The following is a 25,428-nucleotide window of genomic DNA, read 5'->3' as shown; positions in this document are numbered from 1 at the left end:
TCATGCAAAGTGATTTACATGTCTTAACCCATTTTGCGCCTGTGTTGTTAGTAGATTACATGCAACTGATTATCATTGGCTCTTGGACATCACATACTAAATAAGTGAGGTACATTTGAATCGCCCAGTAGTGCACTAAATTCAGATGTCTTGGACTCCAAATTGTAATGAATGCAAAGGTTCACTCTGCAGGGCACTGCACATGTACACATCGATAGATCACCTCTCAGGACTGAAGTAGAAGAATTACCTTGATAAATAAATGAATGAATGGGAATTGTGTGTATGCAAATCTGCCATCTTTGATTCGAGCTGTCATGTTGTTTTCAAATAAATAAATCTAATCTCTCTAGGGGCCACAAGAAAATTACATCATGACAAAACTGACTGGCTGATGGAAGATACAGCAGAGCTGTTAAAAGCCTGGTTTGCTATAATAAAAAAAAAAATTGCGTCAAATAACCTAATGGCCAATCATTTAGGTTTTGTTTCTCTCTCTCTCTATTTGTAGTACACAGAAATATGAAACAGTACTAAGAGTACTGTCCAGAAGAAAAAATAGAATGTAAATATTAAATGTAAGAATTTATTTTAATAAAAGGGGGAAAAATGTCAACTTCAAAATTAGAAATTCTACTATAAATGCTTTAATTATTATTCAAGTCAACCCCGATACACTTTGCAAAATACAGTATGATCTGACTAGATCAGACATAGATTAATAAATCTACACAGTGTATTGTTTACAGTGCATATCAAGAGAAACTATCACTTAGAGTTGGTCCAAACCAGCATAATGCAAAAGCACAATAAAGAAAATGAAGAGAACACACCGTGCAGGTTATTAAAAAAAACCATTGAAAGAACAATTGAAAACATTTTTTGGTATTTTAGTGTTTAATCTGCAGTTCCTGGAGTGGTTTTATCCTTCAACCAGACATGGTGCTAATGAGGTTCAGTTTTTCTTGTGTTTGGAGGTGCTGCTGTTAAAGAGGTTGAGTCCGGTCCTAACACCGACCCCTGCTGCTGTCGCACCCGGCTGCTGAAGCACCTTGTCCAGAGTCGTCTTCTTTATGGCAGCGGGAGAAATCTTCTCCTGGTCAGCCAAGTGCTGAAGCTCCCTGTCAAAAAGAGTGAGCATGAGTGAACAATGTCCTTCTGGAAGACAAAACTGTTTAAAGAGCCCATCAAACAGGAGCTTTGGGGCCATCTCTGCAGACGACTGTATGCAGGTAAACATTAAAGATTATTAAGATAAATAGGCCCACTTTATATTAAGTGTCTTTAACTATTACGTACATTTACATTAAAATAAGTACAAATTGAATTTAAAAATAAATTCTGTAATAAAATAAATCATTAGAATAAAATAAATACATATGAAATAGATAGAAACAAGTAAGTAAATGAGCAAATCAAGTCATTTTCAAGGAATATGTCTTAATAAATTATGAATTATGATGAAAAGTAGATTAGCTGAAAATCACTCATCTGAAATTTGAATTTGACTTCTTTTGTAGTACCACTTATTTTTTCTGCTGTACCTTGTTCTAATGCATGATGCCTCCACAGCATTGATCAGGAGGCTACGGAAGCCGCCACTTTCCATGACATGCAAAGCGTGGATCGTAGCACCTCCAGGCGAAGCCACATTGTCTTTCAACTGTCCGGGGTGTTGCTCAGACTCCAGGAGCATTTTTGCCGCCCCCTTGCAAAAAAAACATCACTGTACTGTTAATCTCAGACACAGAGAATCCTCAGATTATCAATATCAGAAATGTTTCAGAGACTGTCATGCACTAACAAGCAGGGCCTGAGCACCCAGTCGCACAGCTAGTCTTCTGGGGAGTCCCATCTTCACCCCTCCATCAGCGAGAGCGTCCACAGCTAGGAACGCCTACATGATATATACAGATATATATAAAGAAGTGAGAGGTGGAGGTACAAAGGAAGCTACAAGGAGCACAATGGTTGTTTAAACTCCCATATATTCCTAGGTTGTCACTTACATAGGCTGGGCCGCTTCCACTTAGGCCAGTGACGGCATCAATCAGGTCCTCCTCCACCTCTGTGCAGTAGCCCACACTGCCCATTAGCTGCTCCAGGAGCTTCCCGTCCTCCACCTCTGCATGGCTGCCTGTGGCGTACACCGTGGCCCCTTCACGCACCACCACTGGAGTATTCGTCATACAGCGGATTACTTTAGGTGCGGGGCGGTACTGCAGCAATTTCTGCAAATATAAGAAGTTATGACCCGATATATAATTTAATTTATGTGCGATCATAGGTGTTCATGATCGCACATAAATTAAATGTGGCTCATCCATTTAGAATTAAGAGTGCAGAATCTGTATTAATATTGGTTGTACTGTTTTGTTTTTAAATCAAGTGTTACATAATATGAAGCTGTTTTTTGCACCGATGCAAGAATGATTAATCTGTTGTGAATAACGTGTTTTGCATCCAAGTTAAAATAAAAAGAGAAAATAATCAAATGATGTACCTGCAGTGTTCAAAAACAGGCATTACTAGAAGAAATCTCAATATATAAATAATAATCGTTGAATTTCCATTAAAAAAACATTTACATTGATTTGATTATAAACACAGTAATACAGTAATATTGTAAGATATAATTAGAATGTAAAATAACTGTAATCTATTTGAATATGTTTTAAAATGTAATTTATTCCTGTGATGCAAAGCTGAATTTTCATGTGAGAATGAAGACTGGAGTAATGATGCTGAAATTCATCACTGCATCACAGGAAAAAATTACATTTTAAAACATATGCAAACAGAATACAGATTTTTTTGTTTTTAACTGTAATAAAACTATTAGATTCAAAACATTTAAAAAATCCTACCAACCTCAAAGTTTGACTGGAGGTGTAAATAAATATGTACTTACCAAAACTGCAAAAAAAAAAAAGAAGATACATACATAAACGTGTATTTACATATTTATCACTTATTTTGTTTAGTATACATTTTCATTTATTTCTCATTCACATTTCTTCATTTATTTATTATTTTGTTGAATGCTTTGCTTCACCGGACCAGCAGGGTCTGTTACATCACCGTGTGTGTCGTGGAATATGAGCGTCTGACCTTCTCTATGGAGCTGATGGTCACTCCTGCAGCACAGGACACAATCAGATGACGGTCTTCGATGTCTGGCCCGATCTCATCCAAAACGAAGGGAATGATATGTGGCTTGACCGCAAGGAACAGAACATCACTCTTGTTCACTGTCTCTTTATTACTGGTGGTGAAGTACGCTCCCATTTTCTGAAATACGGAGAAAGTGCCTTTTTAATGATATTCATAAGTGTATGGCTGCTTTAAATTATTTTGCGGTCTTTTTTTAGCATGACTCAGAAGCTGGTCCAAACTTTTTCAAACACTCACTCTCAGCCCAATGACAGTCGGCAGGTCTGTGTCTGGAGAGCTCGCTGTTATCCTGTGTGTGGCGATCACACCTGATGGCCAGGAGAGTGAAAAGTATTGATGTGAATCAGATTATATGAAAGACTGTATGTTATCTTTAATGGAAGTTACAAGCATATATGGTATTTTTGCAAATGTGATATTACATCATATGGCCAAAAGTCTTTCCTAGATTTTTAAACATTATGTGGGAGTGTGTGTGTGTGTGTGTGTGTGTAAACATATACATATATATATATATATATATATATATATATATATATATATATATATATATATATATATATATATATATATATATATATATATATATATATATATATATATATATATATATACATATATATGTATTATATATATATATATATATATATATATATAATATATATATTATATATATATATATATATATATATAGCAAATTAGGAATTTATTGAGGCAAGTGTCATGGTTAATAGTTAGTTAATAGTGAGAATTGGTCCCCAAACTAAAGTGTGATCTTTATATATTAGATAGACGGATAGACAGATGGATGTAATCATTTTATATAACCTTTTTCTAATTATCATTAGCAAAATTTAGCTTCTTTCAAATGTGTTTTCTTAAAGTGACCATTATGTAATATGATAATGCTTGTAAGAAGGATTTTTTTTTCTTTCCTTGGCATTTTATTGGCAATTTTATCATACACGGGCAAAAGTGTTTTCATTTACATCCCTGATGTTTTATTGCATATCTTCGTAAATTAACAGCTTTTTGACTAAATGTTCTGACAATTAGGAGATGCAGATGTCATTAAAAATAAATAAAGTTTTTACATTTACTGTGTGTCTGTATTACTCTTGATATAATGTGCAAAATTGTGCTTATTTAATAAACTTAAGTGTGATTTGTACATTTTAAAAATTCAAATGACTAATGTTTTATGTGTGTTTCATGCAGTAAAGTCTTGTTGTGTTGGAGCTGATTTGGGCTGTTCGCCCGGTGTAGTGTTTTGGCTGCTCTAGTGTCTGTTGTGTTGGAGATGGTTTGGGCTGTTCGCCCGGTGTAGTGTTTGGCTGCTCTAGTGTCTGTTGTGTTGGAGATGGTTTGGGCTGTTCGCCCGGTGTAGTGTTTTGGCTGCTCTAGTGTCTGTTGTGTTGGAGATGGTTTGGGCTGTTCGCCCGGTGTAGTGTTTGGCTGCTCTAGTGTCTGTTGTGTTGGAGATGGCTTGGGCTGTTCGCCCGGTGTAGTGTTTTGGCTCCTCTAGTGTCTGTTGTGTTGGAGATGGCTTGGGCTGTTCGCTCGGTGTAGTGTTTGGCTGCTCTAGTGTCTGTTGTGTTGGAGATGGTTTGGGCTGTTCGCCCGGTGTAGTGTTTGGCTCCTCTAGTGTCTGTTGTGTTGGAGCTGATTTGGGCTGTTCGCCCGGTGTAGTGTTTGGCTGCTCTAGTGTCTGTTGTGTTGGAGATGGTTTGGGCTGTTCGCCCGGTGTATTGTTTGGCTCCTCTAGTGTCTGTTTGTTGGAGCTGATTTGGGCTGTTCGCCCGGTTTAGTGTTTTGCCTGCTCTAGTGTCTGTTGTGTTGGAGATGGTTTGGGCTGTTCGCCCGGTGTAGTGTTTGGCTGCTCTAGTGTCTGTTGTGTTGGAGATGGTTTGGGCTGTTCGCCCGGTGTAGTGTTTGGCTCCTCTAGTCTCTGTTGTGTTGGAGATGGTTTGGGCTGTTCGCCCGGTGTAGTGTTTGGCTGCTCTAGTGTCTGCTGTGCTGGAGATGGTTTGGGCTGTTCGCCCGGTGTAGTTTTTGGCTGCTCTAGTGTCTGTTGTGTTGGAGATGGTTTGGGCTGTTCGCCCGGTGTAGTGTTTGGCTGCTCTAGTGTCTGTTGTGTTGGAGATGGTTTGGGCTGTTTGCCCGGTGTAGTGTTTTGGCTGCTCTAGTGTCTGTTGTGTTGGAGATGGTTTGGGCTGTTCGCCCGGTGTAGTGTTTGGCTGCTCTAGTGTCTGCTGTGTTGGAGATGGTTTGGGCTGTTCGCCCGGTGTAGTGTTTGGCTGCTCTAGTGTCTGTTGTGTTGGAGCTGGTTTGGGCTGTTCGCCCGGTGTAGTGTTTTGGCTGCTCTAGTGTCTGTTGTGTTGGAGCTGGTTTGGGCTGTTCGCCCGGTGTAGTGTTTGGCTCCTCTAGTGTCTGTTGTGTTGGAGATGGTTTGGGCTGTTCGCCCGGTGTAGTGTTTGGCTGCTCTAGTGTCTGCTGTGTTGGAGATGGTTTTGGGCTGTTCGCCGGTGTAGTGTTTGGCTGCTCTAGTGTCTGCTGTGCTGGAGATGGTTTGGGCTGTTCGCCCGGTGTAGTGTTTGGCTGCTCTAGTGTCTGCTGTGCTGGAGATGGTTTGGGCTGTTCGCCCGGTGTAGTGTTTGGCTGCTCTAGTGTCTGCTGTGTTGGAGATGGTTTGGGCTGTTCACCGGGTGTAGTGTTTGTTTCCTCTAGTGTCTGTTGTGTTGGAGATGGTTTGGGCTGTTCGCCCGGTGTAGTGTTTGTTTCCTCTAGTGTCTGTTGTGTTGGAGATGGCTTGGGATGTTCGCCCGGTGTAGTGTTTTGGCTCCTCTAGTGTCTGTTGTGTTGGAGATGGCTTGGGCTGTTCGCTCGGTGTAGTGTTTGGCTCCTCTAGTGTCTGTTGTGTTGGAGATGGTTTGGGCTGTTCGGCCGGTGTAGTATTTTGGCTCCTCTAGTATCTGCTGTGTGTAATGTCACCTGCTGCCGTGAAGCCCTTCACCAGAGCATGAGCCAGCTGACCTGCTCCGATGAACCCAACGCTCATTTTGACCTGTTAACAACCACACCGATCAGCATTCACCAGCACACTAAACACTCAAGTTAACAATCCGTCTAAAGGCACTTCATAGATAAGGTGAGGTGATATTAGGACAGAGTCTGCTCGCTGTGTAACGTTACTTTATTTCCTGATTGGATTAAAAAGCAGTAACGCAGCATAGACAACGAGATATAAAAAGAACACTAAATGTTTAAAAGCTACCTAACAACGTACCTGAAATATTGTCTTTCGAAGAGCAGGTGCACTTATATTTAGCTTAAATCACGTTTGTTTATTATGTTCACACGTTGAGTACAGGACGTTTCCTGAAGTGGAGTAAAGGGCTTTGACCAATCACGGTCGAGCAGTGTTTGGGCCTCAGCCAATCGCTGTACTTCATGAATGCACCGTGCGTTCTGATAGGCCAGCTCTGCTGTCAGTGAAGCCAGTTGCATCACTCTAAATGACCACGTGGGCTTGTGTCAACAGAAAGCGCAAAACTGTATCCGCCTTTCTGATAAATTGACCAGATTCCACTTATTTGATATGTGTATTTTTTTATTGATGTATATTTATTTCTCAATACTCCTTTCTTGCTCTCTGTCTCGCCTATGTTTAACTAGTTTACCTTATTAGAGACTTACCATAGATCTGTTGTTTTCAGCTGAAGCTAAATATAATCTTTAATTACAGACTAACCCAAAACCTCCTCCCAACTCTTATGTATTTAAAAAATAATAATTTAAATGTTATTTTTGTTTATTCATAAAATTTCCCTAAATAAAAATCCCAAAATAAGTTAGATTTAGCTAAATGTTCAAAATAGAGTATGTTATAAACACCTCCACACACCAAAACAGCAAAAAATAAAATAAAATAAAATAAAAATATACATACTGTTTCTTCTATTTCAAAAATATATTTCATTGAGCTTCACTGTTTGCAAAATATTTTAGCATATATTTCAAATATATTTTGGACACAATTTATTATTTTTCCCCCACCATATGGTCATATTCATACAGAAAAGTGTCTTAACTTGTGTTCCTGGTCATTTTTGTTTGCTGGTATTTTAAAGTGGTGAGAAAGAAAGAGAAACTGATCCGGGCACACACACAAAAAAAATCAGTTTACTTACCAACATATTTAGATTTATTTAAATATTGACAATAAGTAAAAATATATTGTTACATGCTATTTAAAACAACAACAACAATGCCATATAAACAGATATACAGGGATTGCTATCTGAGCTAAAAGAAAAGAAAATTAAATAATAATAATAATTGTATGTATTCATGGATAATACATAAACAAGTGGTAGGCTATATTCTCATCTCCTATAGTCAAAGGTCTCAGATCTCACATGTTTGGATAAGTAGCTGACAAAGTCTGACTGTGTTAGAAATTAGAATTTCCAAATGCAAGCATTACCGTATTAGTAATCAAATAATAATAATAATCATAATAATAATGTTGTGATGTATAACACTATATGCATACTTAAATTATATATATATATATATATATATAAAACTTTGTAAGTTGTACTAATAGTAAGCCATATAATAACCATTTTAATTCACAACAAACTTAGTGTTGAGTATACAAAAACAACAACCATTCTTAAAGGGATAGTTCACCCAAAACATTTCTGCCATCTTTTACTCACCCTAATGTCATTCTCAAACTCTATGAGTTTCTGTAGAACTTAATAGAAAATATTTAGATAAGTCTCTCTCTCTCTCTCTCTCTCACCTTTGTGTGTGTGTGTGTGTGTGTGTGTGTGTGTTCCACAGAAGAAAGTCATACAGGTTTGGAACAACATAAAGGTGAGTAAACAATAGCAGAATTTACACTTTTGGGTGAACTATCCCTTTAAGACATACAGTGTCAAAGAATTGCAGAGAGGTATTGTCATAGAAGTCAATTTTACATTGATATGTAGTCCAAAATTACTTTGATATCATTCTACTAAGCAAAGTAACAACTTTATTAATTAACAAAAAAAAAAAAATAATCAACCCCAGCATGTGGAAAGTCTCAACATTTTCATTCTAATCAACAAAATTACAAAAACCTGAATATTTTAAAGTACTACAAGTACACACACAGCTGTATTTTATTGGCATGGCTGTCTGTCACAACACTTCCAGTATTCATATATCCACCGGACTGGAGACGAGCTGGTCTTATACAGCTGAATGTGAGACGAATCGTATTCGTTGAGAGTACACCAGATCGGTAAAGTACAGCACCAGGTTGGCACAAGTGAACACGGCGATCACCAGCTTGCTGTCCCATGGGCACTTTCCTCTTGGGCAGTCTTCTGGTCGCCCCGGGGTGCCATACTTCTTATCAAAACTAAAAACCGGCCAGACCACAGCAGCACTCAGATACAGCAGCACAGCCAGGAAGGTGTAGATGACCACAAAGCGATCAAAAGGGAAGCGCAGCGAAGACGTTCTCCCCGAGACTGTGAGAGCCACCACCACCACGGTTACAGCGAAGCACAGGCTGTAGACCACCACGCAGTACTGTGTAGGGATGTGCCGTTTGTATTCACTGCCATTGGCCAGAGCGCCGAAGATGATGCAGGCTATGAAGGCTTGGACCACCTTAAGCAGGCCAGACACGGTGGCCATGTAGCCAACCACATGGCCCGGCTTGGCCCGTGTGATGAACACCTCGGCTCCGTAAGCAAAGCAGCAGGCGCTGGAGCAGACGGTGACGGCGATGCGATAGTTGCGCACCTCGCAGCCCTCAGATGGGCACTCAGACCTGAGGAAGTAGACGGGGTACACTATTGATGCCGTGACGTACATGAGAGTGGCCAACATGGCGAAGGCCACGGTGAAGTTGTCCCAGGAGATGGGCATACACCCGTGGAGCCTCGTCACGTCCAGAGTGAAGACCAGCAGTGTGACAGCAAAGCAGAAGCACCAAACGAACATGCAGTAGGTCCCGTAGGTGGCGCTGAAACCCGCACTGTGGGCCACCAGGGCCATGGTGGTGCAACCGAGAAGGAGCTGGCACATCCGGGCAGCGCCGAGTCCGGACAGCACTGCTGCCTTGTTTAGATAATGGCCTCCTTGGGGGTCCATGGGAAGCTTTGGGTGGATCTCGATGAATCAGATGAGTGTCGCTGCACCTCCACGGACCAATCCACAAACCTTGCCCTTTGCCTGCCTCTTTATTTAGGCAGCCTTAATGACAAATCTCCTTTACTGCTTCCCAGCTCTGCTTTATAATTACTGCAGAGTGTGTGGGATTTAGATTACAGTAAAAACTCCAGATGTTCTCTCTGTCTGTAAGTGAAGAGGAACTTTGCTACAAGTACTTGCAAAAGCAAAGCAACAGGTTGAGCATAAAATAATTGTCTTTTAAATGCAAAACAATTGCTGTTATTTACCTAAAGTTCCAAATTCCAGTCAATGGCTCCCTATAGCTTGGATCTTTACATAGTCACCTTGTCCTCGCAGGTCGTGCTCTTGGTATTTGTCAGTTGATTGTGATCACTGATTCTACGCTGGAAGTTCCACACAAGTTGAATAAAGATGCTGCTTTAGCTGAAGTGTCTCTTCATAACAAGATCCGGTAAATATCCCACATGAGATGGTATCCGGTTCTAAATTTCTTCGAACTTTCTTCTTCTTTTAACGCTGATTATTTAGATCTCTTACTCTCTCTAGCATGGTTTCCACTCTCTCACACTGGCGTGTGCTGGGCTTTGAGTTGAAGTGTACTAGGGAAAGCGGTTTTAATGAGTGCGTTCCGCCGAGCTCAGGGCCACGGGCTCCACCAGCTCTATAAATAGAGCCCTATATTCCACTGTGGAATGGGGTGGGAATCCAAACGTCCACATCAAGCAACAGTGCAAGGAGTCGTGTTTCATATGGTTGCAAACTGTGTGTGTGTGTGTGTGTGTGTGTGTGTGTGTGTGTGCTATTTAGGGACAGTTACAAGGTGTAGGTCCTGGCACATCCGTCTGGCTCAAAGAAAAAGTGCAAAGTAATGGCCCCAGATTAAACAGAAGGTGAAAGATTGCTTGTGAGTTTTGTACATCTTACTCAAAACATTTTTTTTTTTCCTTAGTGGCATTTTTTTTTTAAATCAACTAATGATTCTGAATGTCTTCATTTTTAAATTAATAAGTAACTTTTTATACATACTTAACTTTTTAGATGCTTCTTCTACAGTCATCAAGAGTACACTCTCAGAAGAAAAAAAAATGCTGTATAGGCTGTATCCTCAAAAAGGTATTAATATGTACAGTCCAGGTAATAGTATGTACCTTTAAATAATTAATAGGTGCACAGTTTTGTGTGTGTGTGTGTGTGTGTGTGTGTGTGTTTGTTTGTGTGTGTGTGTGTGTGTGTGTGTGTGTGTGTTGTTTTGTTTTGTTTTGAAACCCCTCCTGTCCAAACACTTGGCTCCAATTGGTCTTAAACTGTTGGGGAAAGTTACTTTTAAAAGTAATGCATAACAATATTGTGTTACTCCCTTTAAAGTAACGAATTACGTTACTTTTTATGGTAAGTAATACCTTATATGTTACTTTCGAATGTATTTTTTACATCTGAGCTGGGTTTGCTTGTATGTTTTTAATAGAAAAAAGTTATATTTTTGGCAAATAAAAGAGAAATGAATAAGCCTCAGGCTGAAGGAAATGTAAATTCACGTCTACAAAAAAATAAAAATAATATTTTTTGTTTGTCTAGGGTCATTTTTACTTATTAGTGTGGTTGAATTGAAGGTCAGTAGCAAAGACAATTAGTTAATAAAATGGGATTAAATCCATAAAGGATATTTGAGTTATTGCAGATTTCCTTCATATTCTGAGTTTGCATGCAACTGTTTTTATTTATTTTGAGTAATACTGAATCAGATTTTGTGCAAGTGAGTAAATGCATGTTCACATTAAGTCTAGAACTACAGTAACTGTTTATTATGAATATAAAATATGCTGTGTTAAAATATCATGGTTCCTAATTCAGTAACACCATGAGGTCTGCAATGAGGCATTGGGAATTAAAAATGAAAAGGCAATACTGAATGTTTCTTTGAAATAACTGTAATGTGTTCTCTCATGGAAACATACATGCATTCAACACGGGGAAAAAAAAAACAGCATTATTTACAATTTACAAAGAATCACTTCTCTGTGAAAATAGCATTATAAATATGATTTACATAACAAAATAAATATGCAACTTAGCAATGCAGATTGAGTTTTCTGTTAAAAAAATATGTTACAGAACAAAATAGCAATTAGTAATACCTTCACATCTCTGTTGTTTTCTTTCTTTTGGTTGATTTATTTTTTTATTATTATTATTTTTCATGAGACCGCTACATAAAAGTTATATTAAAAAAGTAATTTTCTATTAAATATTTTAACAGTCTAGAGTGTCTTCATTTGACAAAAGTACTCACAGAGGAGTCAGCTGTTAAGAAAACCTATACACAGATAAAGAGCGCAATACCCAATCGAGTGAGAAGTTGCATTGATCAAACTGATCATCGCCTTTCTGTCATGTCAGTACAATGGAGGATTATTACATGAATGGGAATAGCACTCAAACAGTGTAATTTTGCTTATTTTACCATTAGGATACAAAGAAAAATATGTCCCAAGAGTTTCTACACAGTGAAATGAGTGAAATCCCCGTTTTAATACAATGTGAATAAGTTCAACTGAAAGTACACCAAATAGGCAAAGAGACCGACCTGAGTAGCAGGGTCACATTCAGCATACTGTGTGCCTGGAACGTGACTATGAAACGGAGGATCTGTTTTCAGGAATTAGCATTTCATCCTGGATTTGTGAGCTTTTGTACCATAGAGGAATAGTTCACCTAAAATGCTGTTATCGTTTACTCACCCTCATGCAGTTTAACAGTTTTCAACAATGTCCAATCTTCTGTTTTTGTATACGAACACAAGTAGATTTATACTGCTTCAGAATTCTCCAAAAATAGTCCATATGATTACTTTCCTATACCATAATCCCTAGTATGGATTTTTCATCCATACCACGATACAAATTCTGATTTTAGTGCCAGAGCTCACAACTGTCATTCGCACTTGAGTCCAGGTAAAAGTCATAAAGTCACTGATGGTTGTTTATGTGTCCACTTGATCACAAATGAGATTGGAGAGCTATAGCAGAGGTGAATAATTCTGAATGGCTTCAGAAGACTTGGAATATAATGTATGATCATATGGACTACTATCATACTTTTATGGCGCCATTATGTGCTTTTTGGATTTTGGCAGTATACATGACCATGGTATAAAAACTAGAAGCTTGGACATTCTTGAGAAGCTCTCCAGCTGTGTTTTACTGAAGGAAGAAATAAATAAGTCATGTTTTCAATGGCATGGGAGTTAGTAAATGGTGACAGAATTTATTATAGGGCTGACTATTCCTTAAAGAACTCTCATTATGACATATTTTATCATAACTTAGCCATACCCCAAGAGTGATGTCGGGTTTAGAGCAGGTGATCCAGTGTCTGCCTGTTCCGAAATTCCTGTTTTTAAGATTCTTTATAGTCTTGAGTAGATCCATATATTTTACATGTACTTCATAAACTCTGTAATCTGCGTTACAGATTATAAACTCTATAATCGATAATCTCTGTTCTCTTGCTCTCTGTATATGAACATATAAAACTCTAATAAACTGTGGCTGACTATATTGGTAAAAAAAGAAAATGAGATAAACAATACAAAGCAAACAACAATGCTGAAGATCCGTAAAACTGGATTACATTCGTGATACTTTTATAACCAAAAGATAAATTAAGAGCAAAGACGCAGGTGTACCTTGTCCTGGTTACATGGTTCTTCAGTACTTTCACTGGTACTGTGTTGTGTTGGGAACCTGTAAACAGTCAGCAGCCCATGGTTTATCTGAGGTGGATCTAACAAGGGCTCCGTTCCAAATCTCTGTTTTGGGCGTCTCCACCATCTCCAAGCTGCTCAGTGATAATAGTGAAGACTGGAGCAAAAGGGAAACCAACTGATCATTAACGAGGAGATCTGGAGACGGAAGCCCGTAGAGAGTTGGCACAGAGCCCCGACTAAAGGCAGGGCTCAGCCTGAGGTCAAAACTGAGGCGGGTGAAGGGGTGTGGGGTTGGAGGTATCAAACGGACTGATGGGAATCAGGGTCCCAACCGGGAGCGAGTCCTTCCACGGTATTTAGCTGCCGCTGCTGAGCATGCCCAGGAGCTTACTTGGGTCCATGCCCTGCTGATGGGCCATCTTCTGTACGTCAAAGCCCATGTGCATGAGGAACTGGATTACGTTCATCTCCTGTCCCGTCGACTGGTCTCGGATCGTTGGGCATGTCGGGTTGCAGTGAGGCCATGGACAGCTGTCGATCAAGTGCACGGGACAGCCTTTGGGAGGGGATTTATTATTTCGGCTGTTTTCTTGTAGACTGCGGTCCCAGCAGTGGAGCGCTCTGGGTAAAGACGTGCCTTTGACTTGGACGTCAGTCCAGAAACTACAACAAACACAAGAGGGAAGAGCTAGTCAATGAGCGTCCATTTCTTTATGGTAGTGGGGAAAATAACAACTAGAACTTTATTTAAACGTCATTTAAATGACTAGAAAACTGGTAAAATACAAGCATAAATATACTCCAGAAATGACATCTACAAGATACACAAAATAATCAAAGAGATCACTTACTTTCTTGTTATGAATTCATGCGAAAGGCAAGCAGGAGCAAACATGGCACTGGAGGCGAGAAGCAAAATTTAAGAAATAGCAAAAGAGTTCAAGTCAAAAGTAAATTCAGGCTCTCTTCACAATGAGAGTCTCTGAAGGGCAGGTGATACTTACGGGACATCCTTCAGAGTGTTCCTCAGCTCAGTCCCTAGATTCTGAATATAACGCCACTGTCCTTCTTGAACCGGCTGTCCCGTCAGGTGAATGTTGTCTACCGTTAGCTGGGCTTCATCAAACAGCCACTGCACTATAAACACAGGGCCTGTGTCAAAGAACACAGCGCATTGGGTTAACAAAAAGTAACCAAACTCAACATCGTCTGTAAAGAACTCGGAAAAATGTGGCCATGGCTGGTGCCCTAGACTCACGTTTAATGGTAGGATAAACTTTATATCCAAAGAAGCAGTTCCATTCTTTTCCTTCATAAGCCTGTCGGCATCGCTCAGGTACCACACCGCCCCAGTATCTGCCAACAAGAAGTTCAGGTCATTCCTAAATGCCTAATTCAGTCAAGTTCACATGCATATGAGGATAAATATAATCATGGAATGCTATTTGTATTTGAAAGACTGTTCGCACCAAGTTTAATATTCAGTGCAATAAAGCAATAACCCCCAAAAAGCTGTGGTTTACAGTGAATTTATAACAGCTAAGGGGCGTTGTTAGGCACAACGTGAAGCGAAGTGACTAAATCACCCCTAAGCTGTTATAAATTCACTGTAAACCATGGCTTCATAGGGCTTATTGCTTTTATAAAATGGTTATTCCATATACAGAGTAAGGTTACACAAAATAAAACAGAGCAAATAATGTGTAATGATATTAATAAAAACAATATTCTTCCTCCAATGTAGTTCCTCAAAAACAGTTGTGGTTGCAACAAAGTGGTTGCCAAGCAAGACCAAACGTAAACAACAGTGTATGTTTATAGAGTAATTTACAGCGGCTTCGAACGCAGCTCAACCAATCAGAATCAAGGACCAGAACGATCCGTTTAATAATAAACATTTTAATTTGAATGAACCAACAAAAATATTTGCATACTGCCAATGTGATGATTTTTTAACAGAGGTTTTCTAATCTATTCTCTATTTCTAATCATCGCTCTGTGAAAAAAGCTGGCCAAGCAATAAGATTTGTACTTTTGATCACATGCCCAGAGCTGCTGCTGCTGTTACATTAAAATACAGCTTGGTGGCGCTTATGAACAGAGTATTTTGTTAAGTGACAGTGAATATCAGAGGAGAAGTGTGGACCCAGTCACATAGTGATTAAAAGAGTCTGGCTGTTTAAAAACATACTGACTTCCTTCTCCATGACAAGCAGGTATCAGAAATGGAAAGAAACTTAGCACTGCCTTTTTGTTATACAGTCACCTTTAGTTATACCATAGTGGAGTGAAGACATGAGATGCTCAAGATCTGTTACTGTGAAGCTGTGAAACAAGTAGAGTCTTTTTTTTTTCTTTTTTTTTTTTTTAAATCACAGCAAATTGGATTTCTACTAGAACAATGTGACCCACCTCACTGAAATTCTCATTTCTATTTGGTTTTTGTCAACTTTTTGTCACAGTGAGCATCACTTCCATATTTTTTCTCACTGCATCCTTGCAACACACCATCACCATTAAAATCAATGTACTCTGACAGCATAAATTCCATCATGTCATCATTCTTAAAGGCATCGTGCACCCAAAAATGAATATTCTGTCATCATTTACTGAACCTCATGTTGTCCCTAACCTGTATGAGTTTCTTTCTTATGTTCAACACAAAAAATATATATTTTGAAGAATGTGGGTGTGGAAAAAAATACTATAGAAGTCAATGAGGACCAGAAACTGATTTCTTACCTGCATTCTTCATAATATCTTATTTTTTGTGTTCAAAAGAAGAAAGAAACTCTTGTAGCTTTAGAACAACTTGAGGATGACAGATTTTTTTTTTTTTTTTTTTTTTTGTGAACTATCCCTTTAAGGTTTTTTATTTTTTTTTTTGTGAAGTATCAATTTAAGGTTCAAGTGTTTTTATATTATTTAGTAATTTTATATTGTTACTTTATTATTATCTTTATGAGTTTAGTGGGTGTTCAGTTGATGGTGTCCACACAGTCAGTGCAGCGGTATTGTTTGTTGTCCAAGAACCAGCCAGAGTCAGACAGACCCCTGACCTGGATGTTTGTGTGACCCAACTCCTCCAGGAGCTCAGAGACTGGGTCCACGTTCAGCAACACCCCAGTGCCACCCGCACTGTGGACAAGACGCACGCATGTACTCAACATGGATATCACACTCAGAAACCATGGTCTTTATGTAATATGGGCTCACCTGCTTCCAGCCAACAGCAGTATCTTAGCATTGTCCAGACCCTTGGTGAGCAGGTCCTTTACAACTTCCTTTATGATCAGTGAACCCATGAACGCATAATCATCTGTACACAATAAACAACAAATCAATGACAGCTAGTGTTAACTAACTTATAACAGCTCTGTGATGGACTGCTATACAGCGATGGGATCAAGTGGTAATATATTGATACTGTGATATAACAGAGAATGTTCTGAATGGAAACAATTAACAATACTTTGTACAAAGCAGTTCAGATGCTCAGTGTCACAAAATAACATACTATTAGTTAGAGAAATATGGACAAAACTTTAATATTTCTTCTTTTTTTACTTACTTTTTTTTAAAAAAAATTTAATTTTCTCAAAATCATGAAACATTTAATTTTTTTCCAGATTATAGTGAAATTTCATCAGTGCATGGTAAACTGCGTATACCATAGTAGTGAATGTATCATGTATTAGGTAAGGAGTCTTACTTTTATCAGTTTTTGGTGTGGCTCCACTCCATACATCACTTGAGCAATATGGGATGAAGCTGAAAAGTGATAAACACAACGATTTCAGGTCTGAAACCATGCCAACATAACCTTAATAAAAATCCCCCGTTTCAGAATATTTACTTCTCTTTCACAGAAAACATTTATAGTGGGATACTCACACCATGTTGGCATTCCACCAGTGTGGGTTTTCCTCTGGAAGCGAAGATAGTATTCCTGTGCCTAAAGTTATAATAAAGACATGCATTATAAAATTAAAAGAAAATAAAAACAGAAATGAGAACAATCTATGCATATTCATTTTGAAATCTAGTTCATGTATGTTTAGCAAGCCAGTAATACTATTATAGAAATGGAGTTTCAGTAGACAGACTGTTGGCATTTCTAACCTGTCTTGGTTTGTGGCCATTTGGAGGAGCTCATGAGCCTCCTCATGGTCTCGTATCTGCTGTCACAGTTCTCTTTGTTGAAGCAGTACCAGCCACCTGCAGAGAGAGAGACGCGTGTCTTACATGTTCTGCATGACAGATATCTGAATTCTACACAAGATTTCTGATGATTGAACGCTTCACACTTACCCTCCAGAAATATTAACCACCTTCTGCTTCCTTTGGACTCTTTCAGGTAGTACCTGCAATAAAGCAGACTGTCATTAAACCTATACTTACAGACTGAATCTGCAAATCACTGGCATTTTATCAATTCAGTATTAAACTAGTTTTGAATTATAAGTCATCATATATTCTGTTAACAAATTACACTTTTTTATAATTCTAAATCCTAAAAATATATTGAGCGAATTGAATGGATATAATACACAGTGAAAGTGTCACAGCCCTTGTTTGATCAGATCATAAAAGTATGTTTAAAAAAGCTGTACATGCAGACAATATAATATTATTCAAATAACGGCCCAATTTTTAAACCATAGTGTTATTCAATATTAAATCATTACAAATGTGTTACAACAAATATATTTAAATGCATGACAAACGAGTTTCAATAGAAATGACATTAAAGTATTCCAGAAATTTTTGTCAGCACATTCAACTTTAACCATATTTCAACAAAAGTCATTTTGAAATGACACATTAAAGATGTACTTAAGTGGTCCAAAAGCACTCTAAAGTTAAGTTAATTATAAATCATACTATAATACATATTCATTTAATTGCAATTATGATACAGTTAAGTACCTGAAAACATGACATTCAGTCCACGCTTAAGTATATATGAAATTAATGATTTGTTTTTTCTTCAATGTTCACAGTATCCACAAGGGGGCGTACAACTTCAGTCAGTTTTGTTTGTGTGAGAAAAGCTACAGTTGTGGTTTAGTTTGTTACTTTGAGGGGCATCAGTCTGCCATAATTAAAGACTGCTTTAATATGCATCCAGTTTATGCCACTGGTGACCACATTTTTGGCATATGGTGTACATTTCTCACGGTTACCCACCTCACCACTACTTACACACTAACGATTTATGCTTTATTACATTACAGCTATAAAGCTTGGGCTACAAGTCTGCTAGACCTCAGAAACGTAACCTGAACAAGTTATACATGCAGAAAAATAGTATCAGCCTTATCCTAAATGCTAGGAACGATTCTGAGTTCCAGAGAACCTGTGGAGTCCATGAGTGGAGTCCATCCGCGTGTAACAGCATATCACACGACACACAGGAGACCTTCTCTACAAGCACTGACTGCAGATCTGAGAAAGAACGCAGGCCGCTGACAGAAAAATACTGCAGCTTCAGTGCACTGTAGAGTGTCTATGGACAGCATGAATGTAATATGCATAAAATATGCTTAAGTTGCTTCAAATAACAAGTTTTTGAATGTCAGTTGTTTGATGATCCTCATAGCTGCATCATTTTATTTGTTGCATGAATATATGTAGTTTCATAACACAATGATGCTCGGGAATAGTATGTTCAAGACCCAAAAAGATCATGCAAAATGAAGAAAAGAGTTTCCTTCACAGGACATAAAGGATACATTAACAGATTTGCTAACATTGCTATTATTATAGATTATTTTGCACTGGCCTTCTCATTGCATTGTTGCAAGGAAGGAGTACTTATGCACAGCTGGATCAAATGTTCTACTTCTGTACATCTGTCCACACTTTTACATTTTACAAGAGTTTAACTTTTTAACTTAAGTGCTTAAGAATTAAATTTAAGACAGTAGAGGCTCAGGTGTGTCATGTAATGATGTGTCTGGTGCCTAATAAATTATTCATATTGTAAATAATGCACATGGCACTTTTGAACATAGCAGTCATATTGTAGTGTCTAAACCCAAGCAATATCCTGCCATAGTATCATAAAACGACTAATCAACCAATATCCTTTGTGTTCTTATTAGGTTTCAGAATTAGGTTCCACTCTATATAGTAATTGGGCAATTTAGCCAAGTGTCTAGTGTCTTGACTTGAGTTTCAGTCACAGAAAAGTGCCAGAAAATGCAGACAAACGAATAAACCAGTTCAATACGATTGTTGGTAGAATGTAAATGTTTAAGAACTGGTCATTGAAAACCCATAATGATTGACCATTACTCTGGGGATGATATGCTACTCGTGGTGGTTTTGGACTTGTTCTGCTGTTTTCTGTGATTATAACAATACATAAAATAGTTATTCATTCTGAAAGATCAGTAGTGGCAGGTCCGGGCCAAAGCCAGTTGGAGATGTCACTGAAATCAGCCATGTGTCTACCTCCATTGCACATCATTTCCTTTGTAGATATTTTGCATATATTGTAAATACTGTAAACTCTACCTATAGTTCATAGTAGAGCACATATTTCCCACTTACTCTACACAAGCCCCACGCACCTGTCACTATATTACTACTTCTTCTAGAGATGCCCTTGCTAGTCTTCTCAGCCTGATCCTGACATGCACAACTTGCTCTGACATCTTCATCTCACGTTTGCATTTCAGGATTAATATTAATATTACACTCATAACGTTGCAGTAAATCCTGATTCACCAAACATGAAAGTATGAGGTCCAGGAAAATGGGTGTGTCAAAAACTATTAGGAGGTGCTTAGACTGTACTGGGCAACACACTCTCACTGCAATTCAGAAATATCTCAAACCGTTAAAATGAACAGCATAATTTTAACTGCTGCCATTAAAATAAGTCAAACTGATAAAGTGCAAAAGTTAGGGATGCCAAAACTTTTTCTTAAGCACTTGGGCTCCAGCTAAAAGCAATACGCAGTTATAGTGTAAAAAAAAAAACAGTGGTAACCATAATAGTTTGAAATACCATAAGTACTGTTAGTAGAATCATAATTGAGTTGAGTTGATAGTTTACCACAGTAATGGTTAATTTTCACTGTAGGCTAGAAACAGTAAGGACTGACTGTGAATCTGAGCGCGTCTGGAAGATGCCCCAAAAATGCCGCGTGCGCATGTGATGCCCAGATACTGTTGGAAGCCCATTGGGTTACCTAAGGTTTGTGATTGTAACCGGCTTGTTGTCTTACCCCGCGGGGGTCCCGTCGTTGCAGGTGACTGATGTATTCTCCAGGAAATGTAACTTCATGTCGTAGTCGAGCTTCTGGGCCGAGCAGGGGTAGAGGGACTGCGCCAAGTTCTTCACCTGAGTCATGAAGTTGTCCATGTTTTCTTCAACAGCTGTGAAATCCAGTGAGAAGCTCTCGGTGGTTTCGGCGCGGTCCCGGTTGTGAGCGGGGGGGAGCGCTCGTCGCTGCTGCGGGTTTCGCCCTCCGCGGAACTTCCTCGCGCCGAGCGCGCCGGACTGAATCAAGCCCAGCATCACAGCCCAGTGAATGACCCTCATCACCCTCACGCTCCTCTGCGGCCGCCTGCACTTCATCCCGCTCTCCGCACAGTCCTGAGATACTGCTGCTGAGAATCTGCACAAGCGGTTACACAAAAATCAAAACTTAGTCAAAAGTGAGATGAACAGGTGAGCTTTCTCAGTGCAGAACTCGGGAGTCCTTTGAGTTTTTTGTTCTTCTTCTTCTTTTTAAATAGCCTATTCAACAGACTGGTTCCTCCACTGCCATGAAAACTCCTAACCGGCCCGTGGTGTGCTCTTCTGTTCAATACCTGTGTATTTAACCGCTCTGGGTTTTAACCCTGCTCTCTTTCCGGTGAACCAATCGCTGTGGAGGGCAGTGCAACGGGGCGTGATCCACTCACACTGATTTCTGGTCGTTTCATTTATTGAAAAAAATGCCCATAGTTTGGTCCTTTTGATCTGCGATATTTTACTTGATGTGGTAGCTTTTATTGGCATTGAAATGCATGTTTCCTAATCCACGCGAATTTATAGAGTGAGAATAAGACTCTTCTGACACACGCGGCTTTCGAGCACTGGAAAGAAATATATAGCCTCCAACGAGAACCGCGTGAGAATCTACAAGCGGCAGTGGAACTTAAAACGCACACAATATACTTTATTACTATTAGTATTGTGTTGGTATTATCATTTTGTTATTGTATATTTTTTATTATAACTTATATTTTAGAATTTATATATCTGGTGCCTAAACCAAATTTAACAGAGAATATATATATATATATATATATATATATATATATATATATATATATATATATATATATATATATATATATATATATATATATATATAAATTTTACTTTAAATATAAGCTAACATTTTTAAAACTTTAAATGTAGATATATATTCTTTTAGGATTTTTTTTTTTTTTTACTTTCCCCATATGTCTTGTCTGCAAACGAAAACGCAGTCTAACTTATGCTGGTATTTTTGTCAGTATAGAGATTCCGCGACTTTTTATCTACAAGAGTCTGTTGAGGGGCCTCTGAAGATCAAAGCAGTCTGTCATCATCCTCCACCCGCATATGAAGCCCCTTCCAGACTTTCCCTCTGCTCTATAGGATTTGGAGTCAGAAGGGAAACCCGCACCTTACAGGAATGTTCCTTTTTGTGGCTAAATTAAATGTTGCCTTGCGAGTAAATGTATCATTTTCTTTTAATCACGTTGTCAGTCAAACATTCACTTTTCGTCATCACCTGTTAAAGCTTGTGTTCTGTCATTCATCTTGCTTATATTTTATTCACGCGCAACATTTCTCTCCCTCTTTATAGTGATGTCTTCATTAAAGTGTTTCACACTTCGCATTAATGTAATGGGCTTCGCTGGATCGGCCATTGAGTGGCGAGATAAAAGGGTGTGAATTGGCTGATGTTAACGCGACACTTAACTTTACACAAGCCTGTTGTTTCATACCACTGCTTTCACTTTAATCCATGCAGTGCGGTGGAAACGGGGGAACTCGCCCATCGGCGTCGATTCATCCGTCACTTACCGCGAGTCCTCCTCTGTTCAGATGCTAAACACTTGAAGAATAGAAGAGTCAAACTCTATTCAGACGTAGATACACAGGACCATTCTCAAGCCCATAGGTAAAGGAATGAATGAATGAAAGAATGAATGAATGAATCATTAATTTGATAATTACATATATACATTTAGACATTTGGGAACTGACTTCAAGCAATAAAATGTACTGACACTCATTTTCAATACATCTATCTATCTATCTATCTATCTAAAGAAATAAAGAAAATATTTGCTTGCGGATTCCACAATATAAACAGAATGTATGCTGTCAATTTATGCTGCCATTAGTGGAAAAAATATATATGAATAAATAAATAACAAATAAAACGTAGAGGCTGTTAAGCGTTCATGTATATTTGAATTTAAATAACCATCATGATGTGAATACCCAAGTATTGAAGTAACCATCATGATGTGATTTTGGCATTTTACACTGTGTACATGATCAGGGAATATTTCATAGTTGTGCTTATTCTCTTCTAGCATTCTGAGTAAAAATAAATAAGTAACAATGATGCAAATATTTTATGTATGTAGTCTAAAAGAGCAGAGATGGATAACTGCCATTTGTTAACCGTGTTTTCTAGACATTAAATGGGATATTATAGGAATAGAATCATAAAAGTATCCAAACTGATGTTTCTTTAGAATATTACAGGATATGTAAAAAAAAAAAAAAAGCTTTAGAGTTACATTCTCTATTTATTATAACAGACTTAATCAGGGTAGAGCCATGTAGAGTCAAGGCTGTGAGGGACAGAAATACAGGGTGTTCAATGGATTGTACTTTTGTTTAACAACATGCCAGATGTTCAGCTGGTGAAATGTCTTTCTGGAAAAAAATTAATAAGTAGACAAACACTCCATTAAACTGTTTCGAAAATTAAGTGATCTAGAACCTTTATACAGTGCACGCTATTGCAAAGACTTTTAGTCTGTCCCTCAAAGTCTCGTTTTCATCCACATAAAATTCGACATCCTGACTAAGGTCTCTTGAATGGAGAAACGAGAGCAGCACAGTCTTAAGAATTTGTGTCAGGAGGTGTTTTGAATAACACAGGGTGAGTAAACGATTACACAGTTTCCATTTTTGGGTGAGCTATCTTTTACAAATTCAGTTGTGGGAAAGTATAGAAAAGTGAGGGGGTTGTACTGTACCCATCACATAGTTCATCATGTTGAGCTATAGCAATAGCATGAGGTGGCGGGGTCTGTCTACATGAGGTCACACCAGCAGGACTGATGGTATTCATTGGGGAACTTCAAACAGATGTTTGTATAGATTAGAACATGTGGCGGACTCGGAGGGAAAGGGTCTGTCCCCAATTGAGTCTAGTCACCCATACCTCCCATTTTATTACACGTCATCTTTGGAACTGTAGCCATTAAATCACTCACAGATGGATCTGTATTTCTGCTACACCTTCTCAAGGGGGCCTCTGTCACACATGGCAACATGACATTAGGGATAACATTGCTTGAGTCAAATCTTTGCAGTGACTCGCCATTGTGCTACTCAGAGGTGCTCTCTGAAGTACACCTAGATATGTGTCTCATGCTGGTCCAAGTGGGTCAATCTGAGAATTAGGGCATTTGAAAATGACCCAGGAGCTTCTCGTTCCTCTCTAACCCCCTTTCTATAACCCTTCGCCTCTGTCAAAGTCAAAGACTGTCTTTTATCTCCGATCAGTTGCAGATGGGTAAGAACTACTGGACTTGGGACATCAAGATTTGGGTCCACCAGGCTGAGGAGTGTTGGGAACAATGGACTTGGTCCAAAGGTTCTTTTTAATAACAATAATAACAAAAGAACACAAGAACTAGGAAACAGAGAAACACAGGAAACAAAACTCAGCACACTGATACCATATGCATAGAAGGACAAGACCTATGGTTTGTTACACAAACTTTAAATTTCAGAGGCGACATGATGCTGGGACACACCAAGTCAGGTGTGGGGCCATGAGCAAGGGTCGCTAGTTTGCAGTTGGCTGTAGTCTGTGTGGTGTGTTCAAGTGAAGCTTTTTAGTCCAGACACTGTCGAAGTGAGGCAACAACACCGTCGGCTTTCGTCACAGCTAGTTCTTTGAAGCTGGCTTGGTGTGTCCTGGCCTTAAGAGTTGACAAAACCAAACAAATCCAACTTGATTAAGATCAAGTAAAGCAGGCTCAAAACGCTCACTATAAACATTCTGTCAGCTCAGGCTTTGATGCAGAGTTTATGGTTAACTCTGGAGTGTGTGCACCTGAAAGTGTGACATCTACAGCACACAGCCAATCACACAAAACCTGGAGAGCAGCAGTTTTCAGAAGACTTCACTTCTCTGCTGAAAATTAAGAGACTGTTATGAAAAAATATCATGCATTTAAATGCATTTACAAGAAATTTTGAGAATAACACTACAAACTAAAAGTCAAAGAGCAAGAGCAGAGGGATAGGGGCCTTTTTCAGTTGTACTCCTAACAGTACCATTTCTGCACATTCTGCAGTGTGTAGTTACAACATCCACCAGTAGAGTCTGTTTAATCCGTCCAACCTCCTGCACAAATTGCTCTTACATTTAACCCATCCAACCACCTGGCACCATTCATGTAAGTGATGCCCACTTTTCACAAACTAATCAATCTCCAATGAGAAAAAAAAGAGTCCTCATTCTACATTTTGTTTTCTCATTAAATATCTTGTTTCATGTTGAAACCCGTCAGATTACTGAAGTAAAATGGGTTGCAACTGCTGTTTCATGTTGCCTTTATCGCTCTTCTTCAGTTTTTCGAACCCAGTTTTATCCATCCTTCCATTTTGCTCAATTCTCATATCTCCTACGCAGCTAGTTAAAAGAGCCCATCCGCAATCATCAAATTCTTCTCGCTGGAACTGTTAGGTCAAGTTACATCAAAGAGATCAAGAGGGATCAAGCTCTTAAAAGGGACAGGCTCCAGCTCCCATCATCAGAAACAGGTGGAAGTCCTCATTCCAAGAACAAAGCAGAGATCGTCATCTATAAAAACCTTTGTAATTCACTAAGAAGGTTCTTTAACAGATTTCTTTAAAGTGACACCCAATTTTGGGGCGGGTTGAGTTCAAGTATAACGTGGTTTCTGGGTTTAGGGTTAAGCGTGCATGATTGCATCTCATGGTGTCGTTGGTGTCACACATGAATTTGACTCTGCATTTGATGGTGTTAATCTACAAAGAGCATGGGTATGATAATCCAGTAAAGCCTGAAGAGTCCTAATCA

General features: G+C 38.7%; 3 protein-coding genes across 3 annotated transcripts; all 3 read right to left on the bottom strand.

Moving 5' to 3' along the window:
• Positions 1 to 572: 572 nt before the first annotated feature.
• pycr1a (pyrroline-5-carboxylate reductase 1a) lies at positions 573 to 6,612 on the bottom strand. Its single transcript, XM_042731454.1, has 8 exons — positions 6,461 to 6,612; positions 6,166 to 6,238; positions 3,412 to 3,482; positions 3,112 to 3,291; positions 2,010 to 2,231; positions 1,805 to 1,897; positions 1,545 to 1,708; positions 573 to 1,121 (listed from the first exon to the last, which is right to left on the bottom strand). Exons 2-8 carry the CDS (start codon positions 6,230 to 6,232, stop codon positions 956 to 958), a joined length of 963 nt encoding a protein of 320 aa, XP_042587388.1. The 5' UTR covers positions 6,233 to 6,238; positions 6,461 to 6,612; the 3' UTR covers positions 573 to 955.
• A 1,371-nt stretch (positions 6,613 to 7,983) lies between these two features.
• Positions 7,984 to 10,543, bottom strand: LOC109091697 (myeloid-associated differentiation marker-like protein 2). Its single transcript, XM_019105482.2, has one exon. The coding sequence runs from the start codon at positions 9,328 to 9,330 to the stop codon at positions 8,419 to 8,421; it is 912 nt and encodes a 303-aa protein (XP_018961027.1). The 5' UTR covers positions 9,331 to 10,543; the 3' UTR covers positions 7,984 to 8,418.
• Positions 10,544 to 11,252: 709 nt separating this feature from the next.
• On the bottom strand, positions 11,253 to 21,204 carry LOC109091862 (palmitoleoyl-protein carboxylesterase notum1a-like). The gene is given in 11 exon segments (XM_042731430.1): positions 11,253 to 13,741; positions 13,930 to 13,977; positions 14,083 to 14,230; positions 14,337 to 14,434; positions 16,025 to 16,216; positions 16,295 to 16,397; positions 16,791 to 16,849; positions 16,973 to 17,033; positions 17,201 to 17,296; positions 17,390 to 17,442; positions 20,317 to 21,204. Coding segments are annotated over 11 exon segments (1,518 nt in total). The 5' UTR covers positions 20,670 to 21,204; the 3' UTR covers positions 11,253 to 13,434.
• Positions 21,205 to 25,428: the final 4,224 nt, after the last annotated feature.

Source organism: Cyprinus carpio, chromosome A3 (assembly GCF_018340385.1).
Source record: "Cyprinus carpio isolate SPL01 chromosome A3, ASM1834038v1, whole genome shotgun sequence".
In the NCBI taxonomy this organism is placed as follows: Eukaryota; Metazoa; Chordata; class Actinopteri; order Cypriniformes; family Cyprinidae; genus Cyprinus; species Cyprinus carpio.
This window is presented reverse-complemented; position numbering and strand designations above follow the sequence as displayed.